This window comes from Epinephelus fuscoguttatus, linkage group LG19, assembly GCF_011397635.1.
Source record: "Epinephelus fuscoguttatus linkage group LG19, E.fuscoguttatus.final_Chr_v1".
Classification (NCBI taxonomy): Eukaryota; Metazoa; Chordata; class Actinopteri; order Perciformes; family Serranidae; genus Epinephelus; species Epinephelus fuscoguttatus.
The window spans coordinates 37,433,520-37,454,312 of NC_064770.1; the positions used below are offsets into that span (position 1 = coordinate 37,433,520).

The 20,793-nt window shown below is 42.3% G+C and overlaps 2 protein-coding genes across 2 annotated transcripts in view; both read right to left on the reverse strand.

The window, feature by feature from the left end:
- The window catches only part of tlcd4b (TLC domain containing 4b), a 154,810-nt gene that overhangs the window by 27,056 nt on the left and 106,961 nt on the right, over positions 1 to 20,793 (reverse strand). The gene's annotated exons all lie outside the window — the stretch shown is intronic.
- The window catches only part of rab3db (RAB3D, member RAS oncogene family, b), a 31,501-nt gene continuing 13,167 nt past the window's right edge, over positions 2,460 to 20,793 (reverse strand). The window contains exons 3-5 of the mRNA XM_049560804.1: positions 8,850 to 8,968; positions 6,922 to 7,046; positions 2,460 to 6,770 (exon numbers count right to left, since the gene is read on the reverse strand). Coding sequence (XP_049416761.1) covers positions 6,583 to 6,770; positions 6,922 to 7,046; positions 8,850 to 8,968 — 432 coding nt within the window. The 3' untranslated portion in view covers positions 2,460 to 6,582. The remainder of the gene's footprint in view (positions 6,771 to 6,921; positions 7,047 to 8,849; positions 8,969 to 20,793) is intronic.

A 20,793-nucleotide genomic window follows, 5' to 3' on the forward strand; every position in this document is an offset into this window, starting at 1 on the left:
CCCCACGTCCACAAGTGCAGTGTTTCCAAACTGGTTAAGCCCAGCAAGGTCCACACTGTTTAATATATTCAGCATCACACTTCCAATGGGCCATGTTGTTGAGCAAGTTTTCTGTCTCTGTTAAGTAGCTGTCCTTTAGACCCTCACTCTACAGAAGGAAACAGTACTTCAAATTAAAAGCTCTGTGTCAGAAATTCCCTTACAAAGTTCACACGTTCGCGAGTCGCTTGCGGTCCACTCAGATGGACCTGAGACCCACCAGTTGGGAACCACTGCTCTAGTGGGACCTGTGCTCACAGCCCAGAACCGTGCAGCCCGACTGACGTTGGCCAGAGAACGCCAGAATTGGAAGGTTAACAGATGAGAGCAGGTTCACACTGAGCACATGTGACAACCGTGAAAGAGTCTGGAGACTCCGTGGTGAACGCTACGCTGCCTGTGACATCATCCAGCATGACCAGTTTGGCGGTGGATCAGTGATGGTCTGCGAAGACAGATCCCTGGAGGGTCACACAGACCTCCATGTCATAGCCAACAGTACCCTGACTGCTGTTAGGTACCAGGATGAAATCCTCAGAGCGACTGGTACAATGGGCCCTGGGTTCCTCCTGGGGCAGGACAATGCCCGGCCTCATGTGTCCAGAGTGTGTAGACAGTTCCTGGATGACAAAGCGTTGATGCCATTGACTGGCGCTCTCATTCCCCTGACCTAAATCCAACTGAGCACCTATTATGTATCGGTGCATCTGACGCCACCAAGTACAACCACAGACTGTCCAGGAGCTCACTGATGCCCTGATCCAGGTCTGGGAGGAGATCCCCCAGGACACCATCCGTCAACTCATCAGGAGCATGCCCAGACGCTGTTGGAAGTGTTTACAGGCACATGCGTTGCCCTAAAAAAATTCACGAGATGGATCAGCCTGTGACATCAATTGTTCACCACTGACTGTTGTCATGACATTTTGTTCTCAACAAATTACACAGTGTACATCAGTAAAGATTTTCAGCTTGAATAATTCGTTCGTCAAGATCTGATGTGTGATTCAAGTGTTCCCCAATGTTTCTGAGCAGTGTATACAGAGGCCCTGCACGGGGAAGGTAGTTACTGACTTAGGTGGCAGGAAGAAGGGGATGAGGAAATCTGTATTGTTGTGGAGGACAATAGCAGTGTGGTTTCTCTGGTTCTTCAGATAAAACGTGAAAAAGTCCTGACCTGTGTTTTGGGGTTAGAAGGTCATAAATCACACATTAGAAGCTGCTGTCACCACAAAAACATGTTGTGCACTCTGTGACTGATTTGTAAAAGGAACTAAAGTCAATGATCAGAAATGATACTGTCCCCTTTGTAATGAATATATTCTTTATTTCCATGTACACATTTCAACATACTCAATTTATTCTTGTTTATAAGATGCATTTTTTTCCCCACAACGCTTCCATCCAACACATTCAGCACCTAAAATAAAGGGATCCAGTGAGCTGAGCTCCCCTCTTTCAGAAGGCGACCGATCAGGAATGCAACACAACATATAAATCATAAACATAAGAAGGAGAGACAGAACACACCCCAGACTAACAGCTCCGGATGCTCCAGACTTATTTGTACCAAAGCGTCAGTAGTTTCGGTGGTTAAAAATTCAGTATCAGCAGACAGGTTAGCACATTCAGTGTGTGTTCAAGCAGCAGCCGCCATGAAGCTCCCTCAGTGGAACTACCACAGATATTATACGCTCTGTGATTGCATTTAACCTGCACATATGTTGAAATACAAATGTAGTGTTATGAGTGTTGCACACAGCCTCCTCATGCTAACTGCATCAAAGCTTAAAGGGACAGTTCACCCCAAATCAAAAACACATAATTTTACTCCTGCCTGTAGCGCTATTGATCAGCTGAGATTGTTTTGGTGCGAGTAGCTGAGTGTAGAGCTCGGTCTCACTCTGTTGTCGTCAAAATCCAGTGCTTGGGCGGTGACTTGCGGCAATGAAAAAAGGCTGCTTTAAACACTGGCATGACACACGGACAGTCATGACGGAACAAGGCAAAAGTCAAGGTGGCGAAAGTCCAGCTGGGTGATAGATGAGTCCAACAAACACTGACTTTCACCCCAGAGAGCGGTGTTGCCGTCTCGTAAGATTCTAAAGCCAAACCCTGTTCTTTTTTCTGAAACCCAACCTCGTGTTTTTGTTGTTGAAGGAAAAAAAGTAAGTGCGAGACTGTATGTAAACGGTAAATTTCCCGTGAAAATGGAAGTGCATCTTGAAAGAAGACGATGTATGTAACAGGCAGAAGTTGACGTTGTATGTGGAAGCATGGTCACTCTACAACTTCCCGGTGCGTCAGAGGGAAACGCAGCAGGACAAGGACGAAAGCTGAGGCAGCGAAAGTGTTTCTGTGGCCTAAACCCAGCCATGTGTGTTTGTTGTTGAAGGGGAAAAAAAAGTCAATTCACGGTGTTGTACTGATGTAGTGCGTTTATTTTGAAAAAGACTGTAAGTAAACATTAAAGTTCCTGTGAACGTAGAAGTGTATGTTGAAAGAAATGACCTTGACACGGTGTCCCAGAACGTCAACAACCAACACACCCAGGGTACCTTGCAGGTTGTATCTCTCGAGGTGGAAAGTCCATGACCAAACGTCAATGTGCGACAAGGTCAGAGTGAGAATGTGTCGGTGTATCACAGATGTCTGCCTGCTCTCGCTTTGTAGTGCTAAAAAAAAAACCACCCCACACTTGAGCAATTTCACTTTCATTTCTACGGCTGATATCTCCAACACTCAGCAACTCACATCACAACAATCTAGACTGATAAACAGGGCTACAGGTAAGAGGGAAAATATGTATGTTTGATTTGGGGGGGTGATCTGCCCCTGAGATGATAATATCAGCCATCTGTAAAACTGTATCACTACTCAGCAGCGCACACTGGCTGCAGAGATAACTGACCACAGGCTCGTACAGCAACAGGGCCGAAGCACCAGTTGTGCAGTTGTGACCCAACGACGGGCTTTGCCATGGCAACGTGAAGCTGTTATCATGGTGCAGAGGTTACGGTTGATACTAACTGACAGTCAGTAGTCTGCACATGGACAGGGATGGACAAATGGCACTGTTACTTTTTTTCTATTCCTGATTTATGGTGCAATCGAAAGTCTTTGTATTTCAATTTCATGAATCAGAGGTTTTCAGCAGAGGGAGGTCAATACTGACATGTTACAATATGTAGAGGAGCAAAAAAGCATTTTAATGTACAGATAGCTGATGGCGAATACAGCATAATGTGGAGAAGATAAAACCTCTTTCCATTCACTTCAGTGACGAGATGAGACATTACAGTAAAGGCAAATAAAGTGACCCTTTTAACTAACATTGTGCACCAGCTCACTGCTTCTCCTGATAGTGGCAACAGCACATTTGAGGCCCGACATTTATCCTGCTCAGAGAGCAGTGTTCTTCCCTTTCTGAGTACACACACACGTACACACACACGCACACACATACACTGTGCTGCATTTCCACAAAACAGTCATTATGTCAGTAACAAGAAAAAAAACATAATTCACCACTTTGTAAATACTCAGTTATGAAGCATAGTAGGTTTGCCATGCCAACTCTTTTGCCATGCTGCAGTCAGAGGAGCCGTGTGTGAGTGTGTGTGTTGTATGTGTGTGTGTGCGAAGGTGATAAAGAAAGAGTGGCACAAAGGGGTTGAGCGAGGACATGCCATGAGGTCAGGTCATGTGATGAGTACAAGAGTCACCAGTGTTAAATGATATTTACCGCCACTGCCCCCCAGGTGTCTCACTATGAGCGCACGAGAAAAGGCTTCAGCAGCCTCCGAGAGGCGCTGAGGGAGGCGAAGGGCACCACAAGACTGGCATTAACATCCAGGTATAGATGAGGTTCACAATGACACGTGGTAGGTTCTCTTCATCATTGTTTATGCTTTTCATAACTGACCTCACATCTCACAACAGAGAAATCATCTCGGGTGGATACAGTGTCGAGTCATCAGCACCTGATAATGACTTTAACCCGAAAAACAACGTTAACGAATATATTTGTTTTCCTTAGCTTCACTGCACTGACATGTCCATATTTAGAAGAACACTTCTCCTGCAAAGTCAGCATTTGTGTTTCAGTTGTTCGCTGCAAAGTTACCTCGAATTTGTGAAAATAACTCTGTTTTTCTCGCACGCCTCCACGATGAACGAAGAATCCAAAAAAAGCAAACATTCTTCATGAATTGAAGTCACCGGGGGACTGTGTTTAACACCAGCAAAACCATCCGTTTGCAAAATATATTTTTGTTTTGGGAAGTGTTGAGTATATGACTGGTTACATGAGACTTGGGTTATACTGCATGAGCTGCGGAGACTTTGTAAACACATCATTACAAACTGCCTCATGCACAGCCGACTAGCGTGCATGGGCACGCGTGTGCATGTGAACCACAAAAATAATGGTCGTAGCTATTGTGACATCACCCGTTGGTTTGTGGACTCCTGTTTTGAAGCATCAAGTTTGGCAAATTTAGCGGTCGCCATGTTGGTGTTTTGGAGCCAGAAGAGACCATATTTGGATGAGAGGGTGGAGCTGTGGAGGAACCGAGGACACTATTGACAGACAACCGAAGCCTGAATAAAGTGTAAACAGGTGAGTTATATAAAAGTGATCTCCCTGGGGCTCACCTGGTGTAGCAGGTGGCCTGTGTACAAAGGCCTTGTCCTTGCCGCGGGTTTGGCTCCAACCTGTCGCCCTTTGCTGCATGTCGTTCCCCCTCTTTCCCCCTTTGATGCTAACTGTGCTTTCAGTTAAAGGCAAAAAGCCCTATTAAAAAAGCCCCTTGTACAGTTGTCATGAATGTTGAAATTAGCTGCAGAGACCAAAAGGTTGGATTGAGCCTGCAGCCACTGCAGCAAGGACATGGTCTTTACACATGGGCGCCTGTTCTCCCAGCCGAGCTACTGGGCACCCCCAAAGTGTTTTTTTGCCAGGCTCTAAACATTTATTTCTGCTGTAAAGTTGGTTATCTTAACATGGGGGTCTGTTGGGACTGACATGCTTTTGGAGCCAGCCTCAATCGGCCGTTCAGACAACTGCAGTTTTTGACACTTCCATGTTGGCTTCATTTTTCAGCCCCAGAGGCTGCTGCTTGGTTTGAACTCTGTCCAAACAGACCTGAATGTGTTTGGTAAGTACTCAGCATATAACTGGATAAATGAGACTTTGATTGTTGTACACATGCTGTGTGATATATGTTTGTTGCTCATACACGTTTACTTCAATTCATGAAGGATGTTTGCCGTTTTTAGGATTCTCTGCTCACCGTGGAGGCGTGTGAGAAAAGCTGTCTTTGCAAACTCACAGTAACACACGTGAGTCACTAATATACAAATGGTCATTTTGCAGGCGAACTATTCCTTTAAAGAAAGAGAAAACTTAAATTCTGAGTGTACTCAACATTTGATAAAATCTGATTTATTTTAAAGACTGATACCGCTCTCACATCTGTACAGCAAATATGAAGCTAAAGACGCTTAGCTTAGCTTAGCTTAGCTTAGCGTAAAGACTGGAAACAGGGCAGGGTTCACCCTGGACAGGTCACCAGACTATCACAGGGCTGACACATAGAGACAGACAACCATTCACACTCACATTCACACCTACGGACAATTTAGAGTCACCAATTAACCTGCATGTCTTTGGACTGTGGGAGGAAGCTGGAGCACCTGGAGGAAACCCACGCTGACACAGGGAGAACATGCAAACTCTGCACAGAGGACCCTCTTGCTGTGAAGCGACAATGCTAACCACCGTGCTCCAAAGGTACCAAAATGGAAATGGATGACTTTGTTTGTGAATCCAAACAAAAAAAAACAGTCTTCATGCAAAGCTAGGCTAACCGACTGCTAGCTGTAGCTTCAATTCTAGCACACAGACATGAGAGTCGTATCAAGATAGCAACAAGATAGCAAATAAGCCTCTTTCCCAAAATGTGGATCTGTTCCTTTAATCCTCACATAGTTCAATATGCCCTTTTCTGAGACGTACATCATTTCCAGTGTGCTGTACAAAGCTGCAACCTAAGCACATGTGCTGTATGAATCTCAAACAAAACAATGGATGCTAAAAGTACAGCCGTCTACAGACACTATTGGGCATCACTAGCTTCGAGTTATCTGCACAAATATCTGACTTTAAAATGCTCATGTAGCAGCAGTGGTCAAGGTGGGTGATGTCGGGGGTGGACAGAACACAGGGCAGGTTTTAGTGGACTATCAGCTCACCACAGAGCGGAGACAGGAAGTGGGCCTCTTTAAGGTAAAAGCCTGACAGACAGACAGGCCTAGGGAGGAGAGGGGTCTGACAGCACTGATGAAGATTATCTCAGCTAGCTGCCCTTCGGTTCATGCTGGGCTGTGTGGACAAAGCGGAGCGGCAGTGACGAGAGAGGAAGAGGTGCGGCACTTTACATGGTTGAGGCACAGAGAAGGAAGGTCTTCGTGTATGAGTATCAGTGTGTGTGAGTGTGTGTGTGTGTGTGTGTTGGGGGAGCCGGTGTGAGGGCAGATGGTTTAGCAAGCACAGCCCCCGTGGCTCTCTGAAGGTGAGTCCTTAAGGGCCTGGTTCCTGTGGTTGGGTACGAGGTTCATGTCTCCCTCCATGCTCTCATTCATCTTCTCACAGATGACGTCCACTAGACGCTCAAACACCTGCTTCACGTTGATGTTGTCCTTCGCGCTGGCCTCGAAGAACTGGAAACCTGAGGGGGAGCGACATGATTTTATTAACTACGAGCAAACAAATGTATGCATATTAAAATACACATCGACACACTGGACATGCATGAATATGGTATCATGGCAGAAGCCAGCAGGAAGAAGTTTTATGAAAATACAAGAAAGAGTTTCTACCAAGGTCCTCTGCCAGCCGCTGGCCGTCCTCTGTGGGTACAAGCCTGTCGTCCTCCAGGTCACACTTGTTACCGACCAGGATCACCTGAGCATTGTCCCACGAGTACGTCTTGATCTGCGTCGCCCTGTAGGAAAGACATAATACTGCCTTAAAGAAGCTGTTCACACTGACACAAACAACTGGGAGCAAAAGTTGCATGACGTGTAACACAACAGCGTCAACATCAAGTGTGTAGCTTCACACAGATGTTGATTCGGCTCTGTTACTGTCTCCGCTGCCGGCTTCACAGTGGAACAACAATGCCCAAAGAAGAATGGTGAGGCAAAATAATGGCGCAACATTCCCGCCTTGTACAAGTCTCACAAGCCATGTTTCCATCAGCCTGTTTAGATGCGCATCTAGAAGTATCGCAGCGGAAAATTATGATGGAAACGCCAAAATTCGAATTAAAATCCCCTGATTCGCACAAACTAAAATACGCTCGCTTTAGCCGGGTTTCGGTTGATTCGAAAAAATGTTGATTCACAAAACGGGGGATGGAAACAGTTATGTTCGAATTAAGTCTGACGTAGCGCACCTCTCTCCATGGTGATATCCACACTCCAGGTCGGGAAGGCGGTAATGCATTTACAAGCTGGTTGCCAACTGCCAGAAAACGCAGAAGAAGAAGAATGCAAGACTTGTTTTGTTTCTGGTTCTGTGGAAGACTCGCGTGAGTTTGTAGTTTTCACCAAAGTCCGTACATTTAATGGAAACACACAGGATTCATATTTCTTTTAATGCGCATTTCCGAATGATTCAAATCACTTTTGGATGGAAACATAGCTACAGTCTACATGAATAAAAGCAACAAAAACAATGGATATATAAAGGAATACAGAAACCAACCAGCAATTAAATATTAACTAAAATTGTTGCTGGACACTCGTTTATATAAATTTAAAGTGTCTCCAGTGACACGTATAGGAAAACAGTATTTGCAGCATCAATTTTGGTTGCATCTGGCAAAGCCCGTTGATTTATAAAGCCAATTCAGCAACGGAGCAATTCAAGAAACACATTATAAAAGGACATCTTAATACGATTAAAAACAGTCATTAAAGGGATAGTGCACCCAAAAATGAAAATTCAGCCATTATCTACTCACCCATATGCCGAGGGAGGCTCAGGTGAAGTTTTAGAGTCCTCACATCACTTGCAGAGATCCAAGGGGAGAGGAGGTAGCAACACAACTCCACCTAATGGAGGCTGACGGCGCCCCAGATTCAAACGTCCAAAAACACATCATTGAAACCACAAAATATCTCCATACTGCTCGTCCGTAGTGATCCAAGTGTCCTGAAGCCCCGACATAAAAAGCTGTTTGGAAAAACCTCATTTGAACTCTGCTTTTAGCCTCATTGTAGCCTGTAGCTCTGACTGCGGGGCTTCAGGACACTTGGATCACTACGGACGAGCAGTATGGAGATATTTTGTGGTTTCAATGATGTGTTTTTGGACATTTGAATCTGGGGCGCCGTCAGCCTCCATTAGGTGGAGTTGTGTTGCTACCTCCTCTCCCCTTGGATCTCTGCAAGGGATGTGAGGACTCTAAAACTTCACCTGAGCCTCCCTCGGCATATGGGTGAGTAGATAAAGGCTGAATTTTCATCTTTGGGTGCACTATCCCTTTAAAGAGCTAAAACTAAAATAAAATAACAGAGGTATAAAATACTGTAACAAAAATTATGCTGCGGTGTAAGAAATAAATAATTATTTGATTCAATTATTCGACTGGGCTGGAATTGATCCTGCGGCTGCTGTGGCAAATACATCACCTTTGTATATGGGACGCCTGCCCTTCCCACGAAACCACCAGGCGCCCAGATCTTGAGAAGTCTTTGAGGTCATCTAACAAAATGACAAACGGGAAATTTCTCAAACTCACCAGTCCTGAACGGCGTTGAAGGAGTCCTGGTTGGTGATGTCATACATGAGCAGGAAGCCCATGGCTCCTCTGTAGTAGGCTGTGGTGATGGTGCGGTAGCGCTCCTGTCCTGCTGTATCCTGCACACACACATTTTATACTTATTAAGATCTATAAAACAAACCAAAATCCTCAGTTCCTCTGTGATCATGCAGTGTGGGGTTTGAAACCACAAGGGGGCAACATTGTTCAATCTATGACTTGTTGCCACAACACTTAACCTCTTACAAGTCAGCACATGTGTCAGTGAGTGGTCTCCTCCAACACCACTGTCTGCATCAGAAACATGTGGCACAAAGCTAATACATGTATTCATTAAAGACAGCTGATTTAATTAAAAAGTAGAGTTACTGCCCTGCGGTTGTACGCCTCTGAGCAAACATGTCAGTGAAAACATGGATGCGTCACACACAGAAGATCTATACAATCAGCACAGTTTCAAGATTAGAGTCACAAATTCAGTATCTGACCAAATGTCTCCCCTTCTGTTCCTGAGATATGACATTGAGTAGAGTGTTTTATGTAGAACATTATGATGTCACAGTGAAGCTGACCTTTGACCTTTTGGATATAAAATGTCTAACGCTTCATCATTTTGATTTAATAGACATTTGTGTGAAGTTTTGTCATAACTGGCGAATGAATTCTTGAGTTATGGCCAAAAACATAACTTCTAATGAGTTTACGTTTGTGTCAAATTTTAGGAAATTTTCCCAAGGTGTTCTGGAGATATCACATTAACAAGAATGGGATGGATGCAAGGTCAAAGCAACCTTGACCTTTGACTACCTTAATCTAATCATTGAGTCCAAAGGGACACTTGTGCCAAAGTTGAAGAAATTTCCTCAAGGCGTTCTTGAGATAAAATGTTCGTGAGAATGGATCGGACGGACAACTAAAGCATCCGGCTACGGATGGAAAAAAAGGTTAACTCACTAAATCTGAAGAATGACTTTCAAATTGACAGTTTTGTTCGAGGATTTTTGGGGGTTTTTTTTTGATGGTGATGTTGATGATGGCATCATAAAATATGATTACAAACATCCAAAGCTTCATTAAAAAAAAACCTCAATAGAAGTTTCAAATGTAAAAAATAGGAATGTATGATAACATCAGCATGTCCGATACTGGCTTTAAAATGAAGCATCTGAATCAGCCAACATGCCGATTTCTGCTGATATGACAAACTGGTATATTTTTTTTGGAAGAAGAGACAGACGACTGGTCGCTCTGTATAATCAAACACTGATCAAAACCTTTTGTCAGGTGTTCATGGAGAACGGGAAACAACAGGATTCACAGGAAGGTGATTCAGGCTCTAGTAAGTAAGTAAGTATTAAAAAGCTTTTATTGTGGTGGCTAAATCATTAAAAGAGCGAGTATGTCTTGACCACTGCAGCTCTTCATCAGGGCTTTAAAATCTAGTTTTTACATCTGTGTCTCAAACCACCAAGAAGTAAAAAACACCCATAGAAAACAAAAGGCTGTGGAGAAAGAATCGGACATACAAATAACAGAGGAGGACTGGACAGAGACATGAGAGACACAGGCAATTACTGCAAACTCAAGACCCCTGAGGGACTTTGGTTGGAAAAACCTTGTGCGATTCTTTATCACCCCAAGACTACAGCACTGCGAACAGACCCACAGAGCCACGGCTTTGGTTGGAGGCAATGCAGAACCTCACTGGACAATCATCGTCATGTTTTCGAGGCCCAAAAACACAACCATATTGGCGAGAGACTGCAGCAGAGAATCATAAGATAACTGGGATGGATTTAGTCTACTCATTTGTCACATTATACTTTGGAAAAATATCTGAAACTGTCCCACTCAAAGATAAATATCTATCAAAGATTCTTTTGGCAAGTAGCAGGAAAGTCATGACTCGCAAATGGTGGCAAGTTGATCCTCTGACACTGGCCCAATGGCTGAAGATTATAAATGAAACATACTGTATGGAAAGACTTTTATTTGAAGGCTTGAGATGGAAAAATGTGGAAAATACTGGGGGACCTTGTAACCTTTGACCTTGGAACACCCGTGACGACCTCATGTTCTTTGTTTCTTAAATAAAAAAGAATTACAAAAAAACAAAAACGGGCTTTTCAAATTTTAAAGGAAAAATTCTTCATAAATGCAATAAATGAAAATACAGATTAAAAAAAAAGCTTACAGAAAAACAAGGTATATTCAGTCAGAGGATTCACGGAATAAAGTTGCATAATCTTCCAGAACATATGACTATATCGATATCAGTGTCAGTTACCGGCCATGAGTTGATATATATACTGGCATATCGGATATTGGCAAAAAATCCAATATCATGCATCCCTATAAAAATATAACATTCAGTTTAGTCAAGTCTGGGTTCATACCACTTTTCAACCACATTATGACCATTTACCATCAATCATTTTCACTGTTACAAATACCTTGGCTCTGATTGGTTGTTTTCGTTCAGTCGCAGTGGATTTTATTGATGTTATCCACAGACTGTCTCACGTACTGCTGTGTAGATATTTTAACAACAAATATGACACAAAGGTCTTTTTTTTTAATAAACGTTAGCAACTACAGCTTTAATAGTTTGCTCAAAGAACAGAAATGGATTAAATGTCAACCATGTTTTCATCACATGTAGACTTTCCTGCTTGCCTAGTGCTTTTCACACATGCTTAATCTCAACAAATAAAGTTCAGGTGTTACAAATGGCTTCAATTTATTTATTTTTTTGATACAGTAATTTCTGTCTTTTCCACCAGCTGAGCTGTTTTACAACCTGGCAGCTGCAGCACCCGAGAATCACTGTGAACCACTGGTCTAGTTAATCATTAGTAATGGTTGGCCAGTAAACTCAAATCAGTTTCTTATCAAACTGACATTTATTGCTACAACGCTACAAGAAGCTTGTGACAGTAAGAGTAAAGTAATAGTGAAGTCATTTGATTTATCAAAGGCATTATAAAATTAAATTAGTTTACCTCTAAGCAAATCAGTTTCATTTCTTTCAAAAAAAAAAATTTAAAAAAAGAAGGCAACAAATTAAAAATAAAAAAATATATAAACAAAAAAAATTCTGTAACATAATTTCAATCATAATTCATTCAATTTAATCATATTTCATATATTCATATTTATTTTTAATTATAATTTTAAATGTATAATTGCAATAATTTATTAATATAGTTTTCTGGACATTTCCCCCTTTTTGGTTGTTTTCTGGTCATATTTTACCAGTTTCTTGCTCATTGTCTTTTGCATTGCCAATGTCAACGAGCAATTTAATTAGCAAAAAAAAAATATATATATATATAGTTAATTTTTATATTTTTTAAATGTATATAGTAACATAATTTTAATTATTATCAAATAATTCAATTATATTTATATTTTTCATATTCATATATATTCATATTTATGAATTTATTTAATAATAATCTTAAATATGTCATTTTAATAATTCATAAATATAGTTTTCTAAACATTTCCATTTTTTAATAACTATTTTTTTTAGGTTATTTGTCATATTTTACCAGTTTCTTGCTCATTGTCTTTCGCATTGCCATTGTCAATGAGCAATTTAATTAGCAAAAAAAAGTTCAACGAAAAGAAATAAGAAAAAAATATTGTTAATTTTTGTATTTTTAAAATGTATACAGTGAAATAATTTTAATGATAATTAATTCATTCAATTGTATTTAAATTTTTCATATTCATATATATATTCACAATTCTTCATTTATTTAATGATAATTTTAAATATGTAGTTCTAATAATTCATGAATATAGCTTTCTTAACATTTTTCCCTATTTTTCCAATATTTCTTTTCTCTCTCTTTTTAATAACTATTTTTTTTAGGTTGTTTTTTGGTCATATTTTACCAGCTTCCGGCTCACTTGCTTTTGTTCATGTTTGTTAAAGGAATCAAACTGACGCTCAGGTTTAAATGCTTGTGACAGGTGTCTGAATGCAGCACAAGAAAACCAATATCAATCCAGGCTTCAAGGGGTTAATTTGAAGTTTTAAAAAAAAAGGTAGCTATGGATCTATCCTGATGGGAAATATAAGTCCAAGAGATGATTGTACTCCAAGAAAGCTTCATGCGTTTCTCTCCTTGGCTTCACACCACACCAAAATGCCACTAGCTGCACTCGGCATAATCCACCAGAGGATGACATTTAGATATGAGCTCCCGTCACAGTCATTTCTCATCAAACCAGGACTTCCGCGTCACATCAATAACCAGCCAGCAAGAAGAAACACACAGATAAGAGAAGGGAGAGCGTCACAGAGTCAGAGGAGAGGCGGGTTTATCAGAGGCATCTGCTAATTAAATGGAGGCTATGTGTGATGTCACAGCCGACACTTAGAAAGAGTTTAGTGGAGCTCAGACCAAAAAGATGGAACAGGTAGACTGAGATTAACTCCTCTCTACTCTCACAGTTACCTGGTAACCTGCTCTCATTTGCATCTGGGGTCTAAGTGTGTTTCTGTGTTTGATGTTTCCCTCACAGTGAGGAGGAGGAGGAGGAGGAGGAGGAGGAGGAGGAGGAGGAGGAGGAGGCAATGGAGGGGGAGGGGTGGGTTGTCCAGGTAACCAGAGGCCATTGAGGGTTATGAATGTTCCATTACAGCCCGTACTGCTCCGGGTGGTCGGCCCAAATGATCCTTCTCACTTTACAAATTGGACAAGACAGAACGCCGTCTGCTGCACAGATCCTTCTATCAGAGACAGCAGCACGGAAAACAACACACTGGTTAAGGCCTTTACACACCGGGGCCGCTTGTTTTGTTCTTCTTCAAACTTATTGTCATTTCACACAGAATGCAAATATTTCACGGCAAATTTTTGAGCATCAGTTCTTCTTTTACGACACCAATAAAGGCATCAACCAATCACGCTGTGCAGAATAGAGTTATGTCAAAACATCATGACCTGTTGCAAAATATTCACGGGAAAGTATTTCACATTTCCGTGTTGTTTATCAGCCACGCGTCACCTCCGGACTGCAAAGACCGGTACTGTTGGATCAGTTTCCGGTGTTGCTGGTGTGGTGCAGTGACGGAGTTTAAACTAGTTTGATTTTATGGATCAAGCTAAACCAGCATTTGTCAGTATCATATGTTCTGGCAGTACCTGTGGTGATGATGTCACAGCGCTAACTTGTAACAAAGCTCAGTGTTAAGTTCAATCAGCTGACTGTCAGCTGACTATGGGCCTTCACTCTTCTAGTTATCCAATCAATCTTCGCCACGATCTCTCTCAGCCAATCAGGATGCTACTGTTAAATTTCAAATCTACTCTTTCCTCTGCTGCTGTCAGCCGCCATTTTAGGCAAAACTTTCCCACCCTCCTCCAGCTATTGTACCCAGAGTCTAGGACAAGCTCAACTAAGACTCATCCAAATCCAAATCCCTCATCCAGATCATCAGCACTTCTCCATGTTCTTCACATCTTCACCTCATCTCATCTTCACCACCTCTACCACCACCAGCATCTATTCCCTGGGGAGTTCCCTATTTGACTTTAGACTCATCACCTTCCTTAAATCATACCATCTCGATGGGTCTGATCGCCATAGACTTTGCACATTCTTATGTGCATGTTAATAAATATTATTTTCACTATAAAAATGAGTCGCTCCTGATTGAACTGCATTAGTGATATGCAACATGACAACCTGAATAACATGATGTTTCTTTATGAACGGACTAAAGGAGCCACTAGTGTCTGACAGGCTGTGAGCCAAACACAGCAACAGGTGAGAAGGGGAAACAAGCAGCGCACATTGTTTGTTTACTAGAAAATGTATGTGTTTTTTGGGCGGAAAGACGAGACAGGAAAACTTAATGCCAATATAGACTCACAAGTCAGTCTTTAGACGCTTTGCTTAACTAAAGACTGATGTCTTTCTCCCTGATTTTGTGTTTAGATGGGCGGATACAACAAACTCCCTACGTTGCAGAACCAATAGTAAATCTGCAGGGCGGTCCTTTGGTGGCTCGCTGAACTCTTGTGCTCGTAAACATAGTCCGACTGCGTTAAAAGTTTTAACCAAAGTCGCTGAAAGTCCTTCATTTCCACAATCTTGTGGACTGAGCACACATTTGATAAAACAGAGTTAAATCACTCGGCATCCATTTTCAAGCTCTGTGTGTGTTTGTTTCCTTGCGGACGAGAAAAGGGGGAGCGCATATTTCCGGGAGGGCGTGTCCTTTTAAAAAATGCAAGAGGCGTTGCTTTGTTGCCGGCCGTTTTCTCCGGTGTGTTGAACACACTTTAGAAAGGAGTGTCCCCAGACTATCAGAAGGCAGAGATCTCTGAATGTCTGGTGGCGACTGGCGAGACTAATGCCAATATGGCTACATTTTGGATTTGAAGCCAATGAAAGAGGTGTCCTAATTGGCTGCAAGTTTAACTGAACTTTTGTTGGATGCCCTGTCCTGTCGCTTTCCTTGAAAGCAAAGCAATGGAGGAAGAACAGCTGGTTCATGAAGCTGAAATGAGGATGAGCGATACCTCCTTATTCGCTTCACTGACTTATTTACATGACGGAACAGAAGAGCATTTTTAAAGGTCCAGTGTGAAGAAATTAGGATGATATATGGGCAGAAATGGAATAACAGAACTATGCTTTCTTCAGTGTATAATCACCTGAAAATAATCCAGTTTTCATGACCTTAGAATGAGCCATTATATCTACAGAGGGAGTCGGTCCTCGTCCACAGAGCCTCCACGTTGCACTGGCATGTTTCTGCAGTAGCCCAGAACAGACAAACCAAACACTGACTCCACATAGGGACATTTGTGTTTTCACCGTAGTTTGCAGCCCCTCCACAACGAGTGTCAGAAAAACCCTGATTTTTTAAAATGTGAAACTGCTTTATGCAGTGTTTTTACCGGTTTAAATCACCTGGTCCATTTATTTTGGACGGATAATTCTGTTCCTGGTAAAAGCTCCTGAATGTCTGGATTAGAAATAAGATGAGCACACTTTCAGTTATCAGAGAAAACAGGTGAGCACCATCAGCAGGTGTTGCGCTAGCAGCCTGTCTGCAAAGGTCCAAACAGCGTCAGAGAAACACTGATTAGTAACATGAAACTGCTTCATTCTGTGATTTTACCGGTTTAAAGCATCAGGTCTGTCTGTTTTGGAGAGGAAGAAACCTCCACAGATAAATCAGCTCCCAGTAAAAACCTCCTGAGCAAAGAACACTGAAGGAATCCTAACCAGGAGAAGTTTCAGCAGGTTGCAATCTACAAACCTCACCGTTACACACCACTAAATGTCCCTAAATCTTACACGCTGTTCCTTTCATGTATGCAGTATTCACTATATATTCACAGACAGCTCTGATGTTGTGATGCAAACAGTTGGGAAACAGTGTCATTAAGCTCCACTCAAGTGCAACACCTGGTGGTTAAACTGGTATACCAGTTTGGTCCAGTGTTCGGCTCAATATCAAACCAGTATGAAAGTTTTTACACTGGCTCAGCCCTCCTTGTTATATCCTGCCGCAGCCAGACTCTGCTTCCTGTCAGGGGTTATTTCTGTTTCATTAACGTGTGAAATATTCCAGGTCCATCCTTATCTCGTCCATGCAGAGATGAACAAATATTTGGCAGCGTAATAGGACATCTAACCAAATAGACTGTCTCCAGGGTTGCTATAATCAACCCAAGCCGGTAAACAAAAGCTGCTCCCTCATGTGTATATGTATGATGTTAGATAGGGAGGAGTTTAAATCAGGCCTCTGCTCGCCCAGAGACGTCACTGGGACCCTGATCTTTAAACATGCGTCACATGCGTTTATATTAGCTGCCAACACAAAGCAGTGGCACACACACACAGGATATGGTCCCCTGGGCTACCACACACAACACACACACACACATACACAACATGAGTGTGGATGTGTTTATGCTAAGTGTGCGAAAGGTGTGTGTGCGTTTGCTCAAAGATCAGAAACGTATTTCCATGACACATAAAGGAGGGATGTAAACAATATGTGTACACAGTGTGAACACATTGTACATATGCCTGGGCTCTGTGTAAGGGCCATGTGGTGTGTTATCAGGCCAGTTTCCATGATACACAAAGGCTGCCTCGCAGCTGGCAGAGTGGGATCATCAACAATTGTGTAAGGAGTCTCTTACAAATGGTGTTCAACAGGAGCTGACATGATTTTAACAGCCAGGAAATTTCACAGAGTTGATTATTAACACCACGCAGAGGAGGACTCATTTTGAGGACATGCCTGCCTGTCCCACGCCCTTTACATACACTGCTACAAAGCGCTGCAGTAAATCTTCCTTACGTCTCCGTCAAACGCTGATAGGGCACTTCCTCCACTTCCTGAGCTGAGGAAATACCAGCTCTCTTTGTCATTCACCAGCCCCATCAGTAGTTACGTCCAGGCCAGGCACGCCACCGTCTCCTAACCAGACTAATCACATCATTACCCAACACACATTATAGAGTCATTACAGTTAATGCCTTCGCCCTCCTCCTCCTCTGCTGTTGCGATATCACACACCGCTCAAACACTGCATGTCATTTAATGAGGGACACGTTTAGTCAGGTAGTGTGTGTTTTGGTGTGGGCTCATCTGCTGCTGATTCATCTCGGTCGCCGTTTGTGTATCATACGGTGGCTCATACATTGTTGGCTCAAATGAATCATCTGTTTGAACAGCCTGAACGTTGTATATCAATAGGATTTGTAGTGTGCTGTGAGGACTGTGTGCTGAAGACAAATTAAGGACACATTTTAAAGCAATGATACAGAGGTTACAGTTTTTATTGAGACTGTCAGGGACTCGCAGGCTAGGCCAGCACCCCCCCATCTATCATCCAGGTCCCTTACCACCCCCATCAGTTAAAGTGTTGGCTGATAGTCTTCCCTGAATGTTACTGTTGATTATTGTTTTGTATTATGTCATTAGAAACAAACAGATTTGATTAAACTGGACTACCTATCTTCTGGTTTTATTTGTCTTCTGTAGGGCCGCCTTCTGATACTCAACTAATTGTTAGTCGACAAGAAAGGTCATTAGTTGGCAAGATTTCATTGCTTGATTAGTCGCAGAGAAAACCCCCCAAAAAACAACATAAAACTCTAATAGGAGCCGTGACTTGTCAAAACAAATCAAAAACCTAACTTGAAAGGACAGAGACAGGAAGTGGCCACGCTCAGCAGTCAGACAGGAGTCACGTTACAAACCAATCACAGCCGACAGATATCTTTCCCTTCTTCTGTAAACATCCAGTCTGATAAACACGGAAAAGTTGATCATGTTAGTGCAGGGCCACCCAGAGCTTTACATCTGTCCCACGGGCGAGAGGCCTACACACTTATAAACAGCTCCTGGAAGAAGATCAGCTCTGCACTCAGGACTTCAGGTAAAGAGGCTATATGGTAGCCTAAAGACGCGGCATGTGTACGGCCCCTAATTTCCAGGGCTGGTACCTGCGGTTATTCCACAGGCTAGTTAATAACATGTCGGGCAGGAAATCCAAAGTGTGGGATCATTTTGAGAAGGTGAAGGACGAACCCAAGGTGATATGTAAACTCATCTTCATTGGTCAACTACAAACATGATGTAGGGTGAATATGGTTAAAGTGGGACAATGGGCAAACTGGGACAGTTAAGCTTAATCATATTTATCTTTACACGTGTATACTTATATTACTAAAAATCATCATTGAACTCATCATAGGTAAGTATGAGATTAAAAACATTGGTTCTGTGTCGATGACATCACTTCTGGGGGCGTGGCTCACCATATTCAACTCCCTAAAATGAAATAGCGTTTTGAGGTGAAAGATGTTCTAGAAATAAGACAACTGGTGGATAGTTTGTAATTGTGATATATTTTGTTAAGGGGTGTAATGGCGATTCATAATTTTCAAAAATCACATCCATGTGAATCTTACTCTTTTTTTAAAATGCCATTTTGTTGCTGTCCCACTTTAACAATATGTTAATATGCGTGTTATTGGCAAACCGGGACAACCATTCAAGTCATTATAAAGGTGGAAATAAGTTTCCTTTTTATTCATCCCTCATAAATTTAGCTATCTAGCTAGCTAGATATATCAACAAATTTACTTAAATTGCACAAATTAAGGAAGCTTGTAATGAAAATAATAATTGTGATGCTTATGCTAGCTAGTGAGCAAGCTCTTGCCCTGCCACCCCACACGTTTTGCATACTCCTGTTTAAATTGATCTAAAACAAAAACTAGGTAGAACATTCATTTTTTTGTGGGTGAAAGCTAAGACTTATGTCTTTTACATTATTATGCTGCACACTTAGAGTACCAGTGATGATATTAATGATGTTGCAAGTGTCCCACTTTGCCAATAGCGCCTGGAAATTTTGGTTGTGGCTCAGTGTGTTTTTGGTGAAGGGTCATCCATCCTGTGTTTATGTTTCTTTGTTTTTTCTTCTACATAGTATAGTAGAGATCACAAGCTATTTAAAATGGTATGGTATGATGGGCTAAGACATTTGGTTCATAACTAGAAATTATGCTGAAGGTAAATTTTCAGAAAGTGTCCCAATTTACTCATATTCACCCTATCATCTGAAAGGTGGAAGTAGCTACATGCCCATTAGCCACTTAGCACAATCATAACGTGCCCTGCTCATAAGCACAATAGGTTAGTTTACGAATAAGAGCACCAGAGCACGCTGCTCCATGGTTAACACTAAAACAGGTGTGCACAAGTGATTCAGAAAATAAAAAAAAACTTCTAATGCTAAGATTGTGAAAATGTGCACATAGGAGTAAACCGGCATTAAAAGCAGACACACACAAACACCGCACCTCCCTCTCAAAAATACTGCTTCGAGCACTTCCCTGACGTTCCCTGAACGCCCCCTGGGGGCTGGTGCCGCCCCTGTTGAGAAACACGCTAGGCAAGGCTAACCAGCTGCTGGCTGTAATATTTACTTTACAGACATACGAGTGCTGCCTTACTCTCAGCAAGAAAGTGTATTCCCAAAAAGATAAACTATTCTTTAAAGGCCAATAATTCAGAATCACACTTCTGTAAAGTCGGGTCATTAAAAGAGAATCGACACTGAAACAGCAGAGGCTGATGTATCCGGACTTTCTGTCCCTAGTTTGGGTAAAACGAAATAAAACTGAATCCCACATTTTCCATAATTCCTCTCCATCATGTTTATTTGTTACACTCTCCCTAATCAATGGAATTCCTTGGTTTGTAAAGCTTTGTAAAAGACTCCTGCCTAAAGTGAGGTAACACTGACATTAAAGGGCCATAGCTGTTTTCATTAGCTCTCCTCATAGTGTATAAACTGAGTTCCACTTTAGGCAGTGATTGTTAAATTCTAACTGCTGATTGTCATCCACTTTACATGTGCAGCTGTGTCTTAACTTGTGTCTCAACTTGTGAGTTACAGTAACTGCTGCGTGACTTGCTGCAAGAAAAGCCACAAGGACTCGTGAAGTGTTGCAATGACTGATGCTCACAACTCATGATGACACATGGTAAACACACATGAAACACTGAATTGGTAAAGAGGAACCACCGTCACAGGCGGCACGGTGGTGTGGTGGTTAGCACTCTCGCCTCACAGCAAGAGGGTTGCCGGTTCGATCCCGGGCGTGGGAGCCCTTCTGTGCGGAGTTTGCATGTTCTCCCCGTGTCAGCGTGGGTTCTCTCCGGGCACTCCGGCTTCCTCCCACAGTCCAAAGACATGCAGATTGGGGACTAGGTTACTTGGTGACTCTAAATTGTCTAAATTGTGAATGTGAGCGTGAATGGTTGTCTGTCTCTATGTGTCAGCCCTGTGATAGTCTGGTGACCTGTCCAGGGTGTACCCTGCCTCTCACCCGATGTCAGCTGGGATAGGCTCCAGCCCCCCCG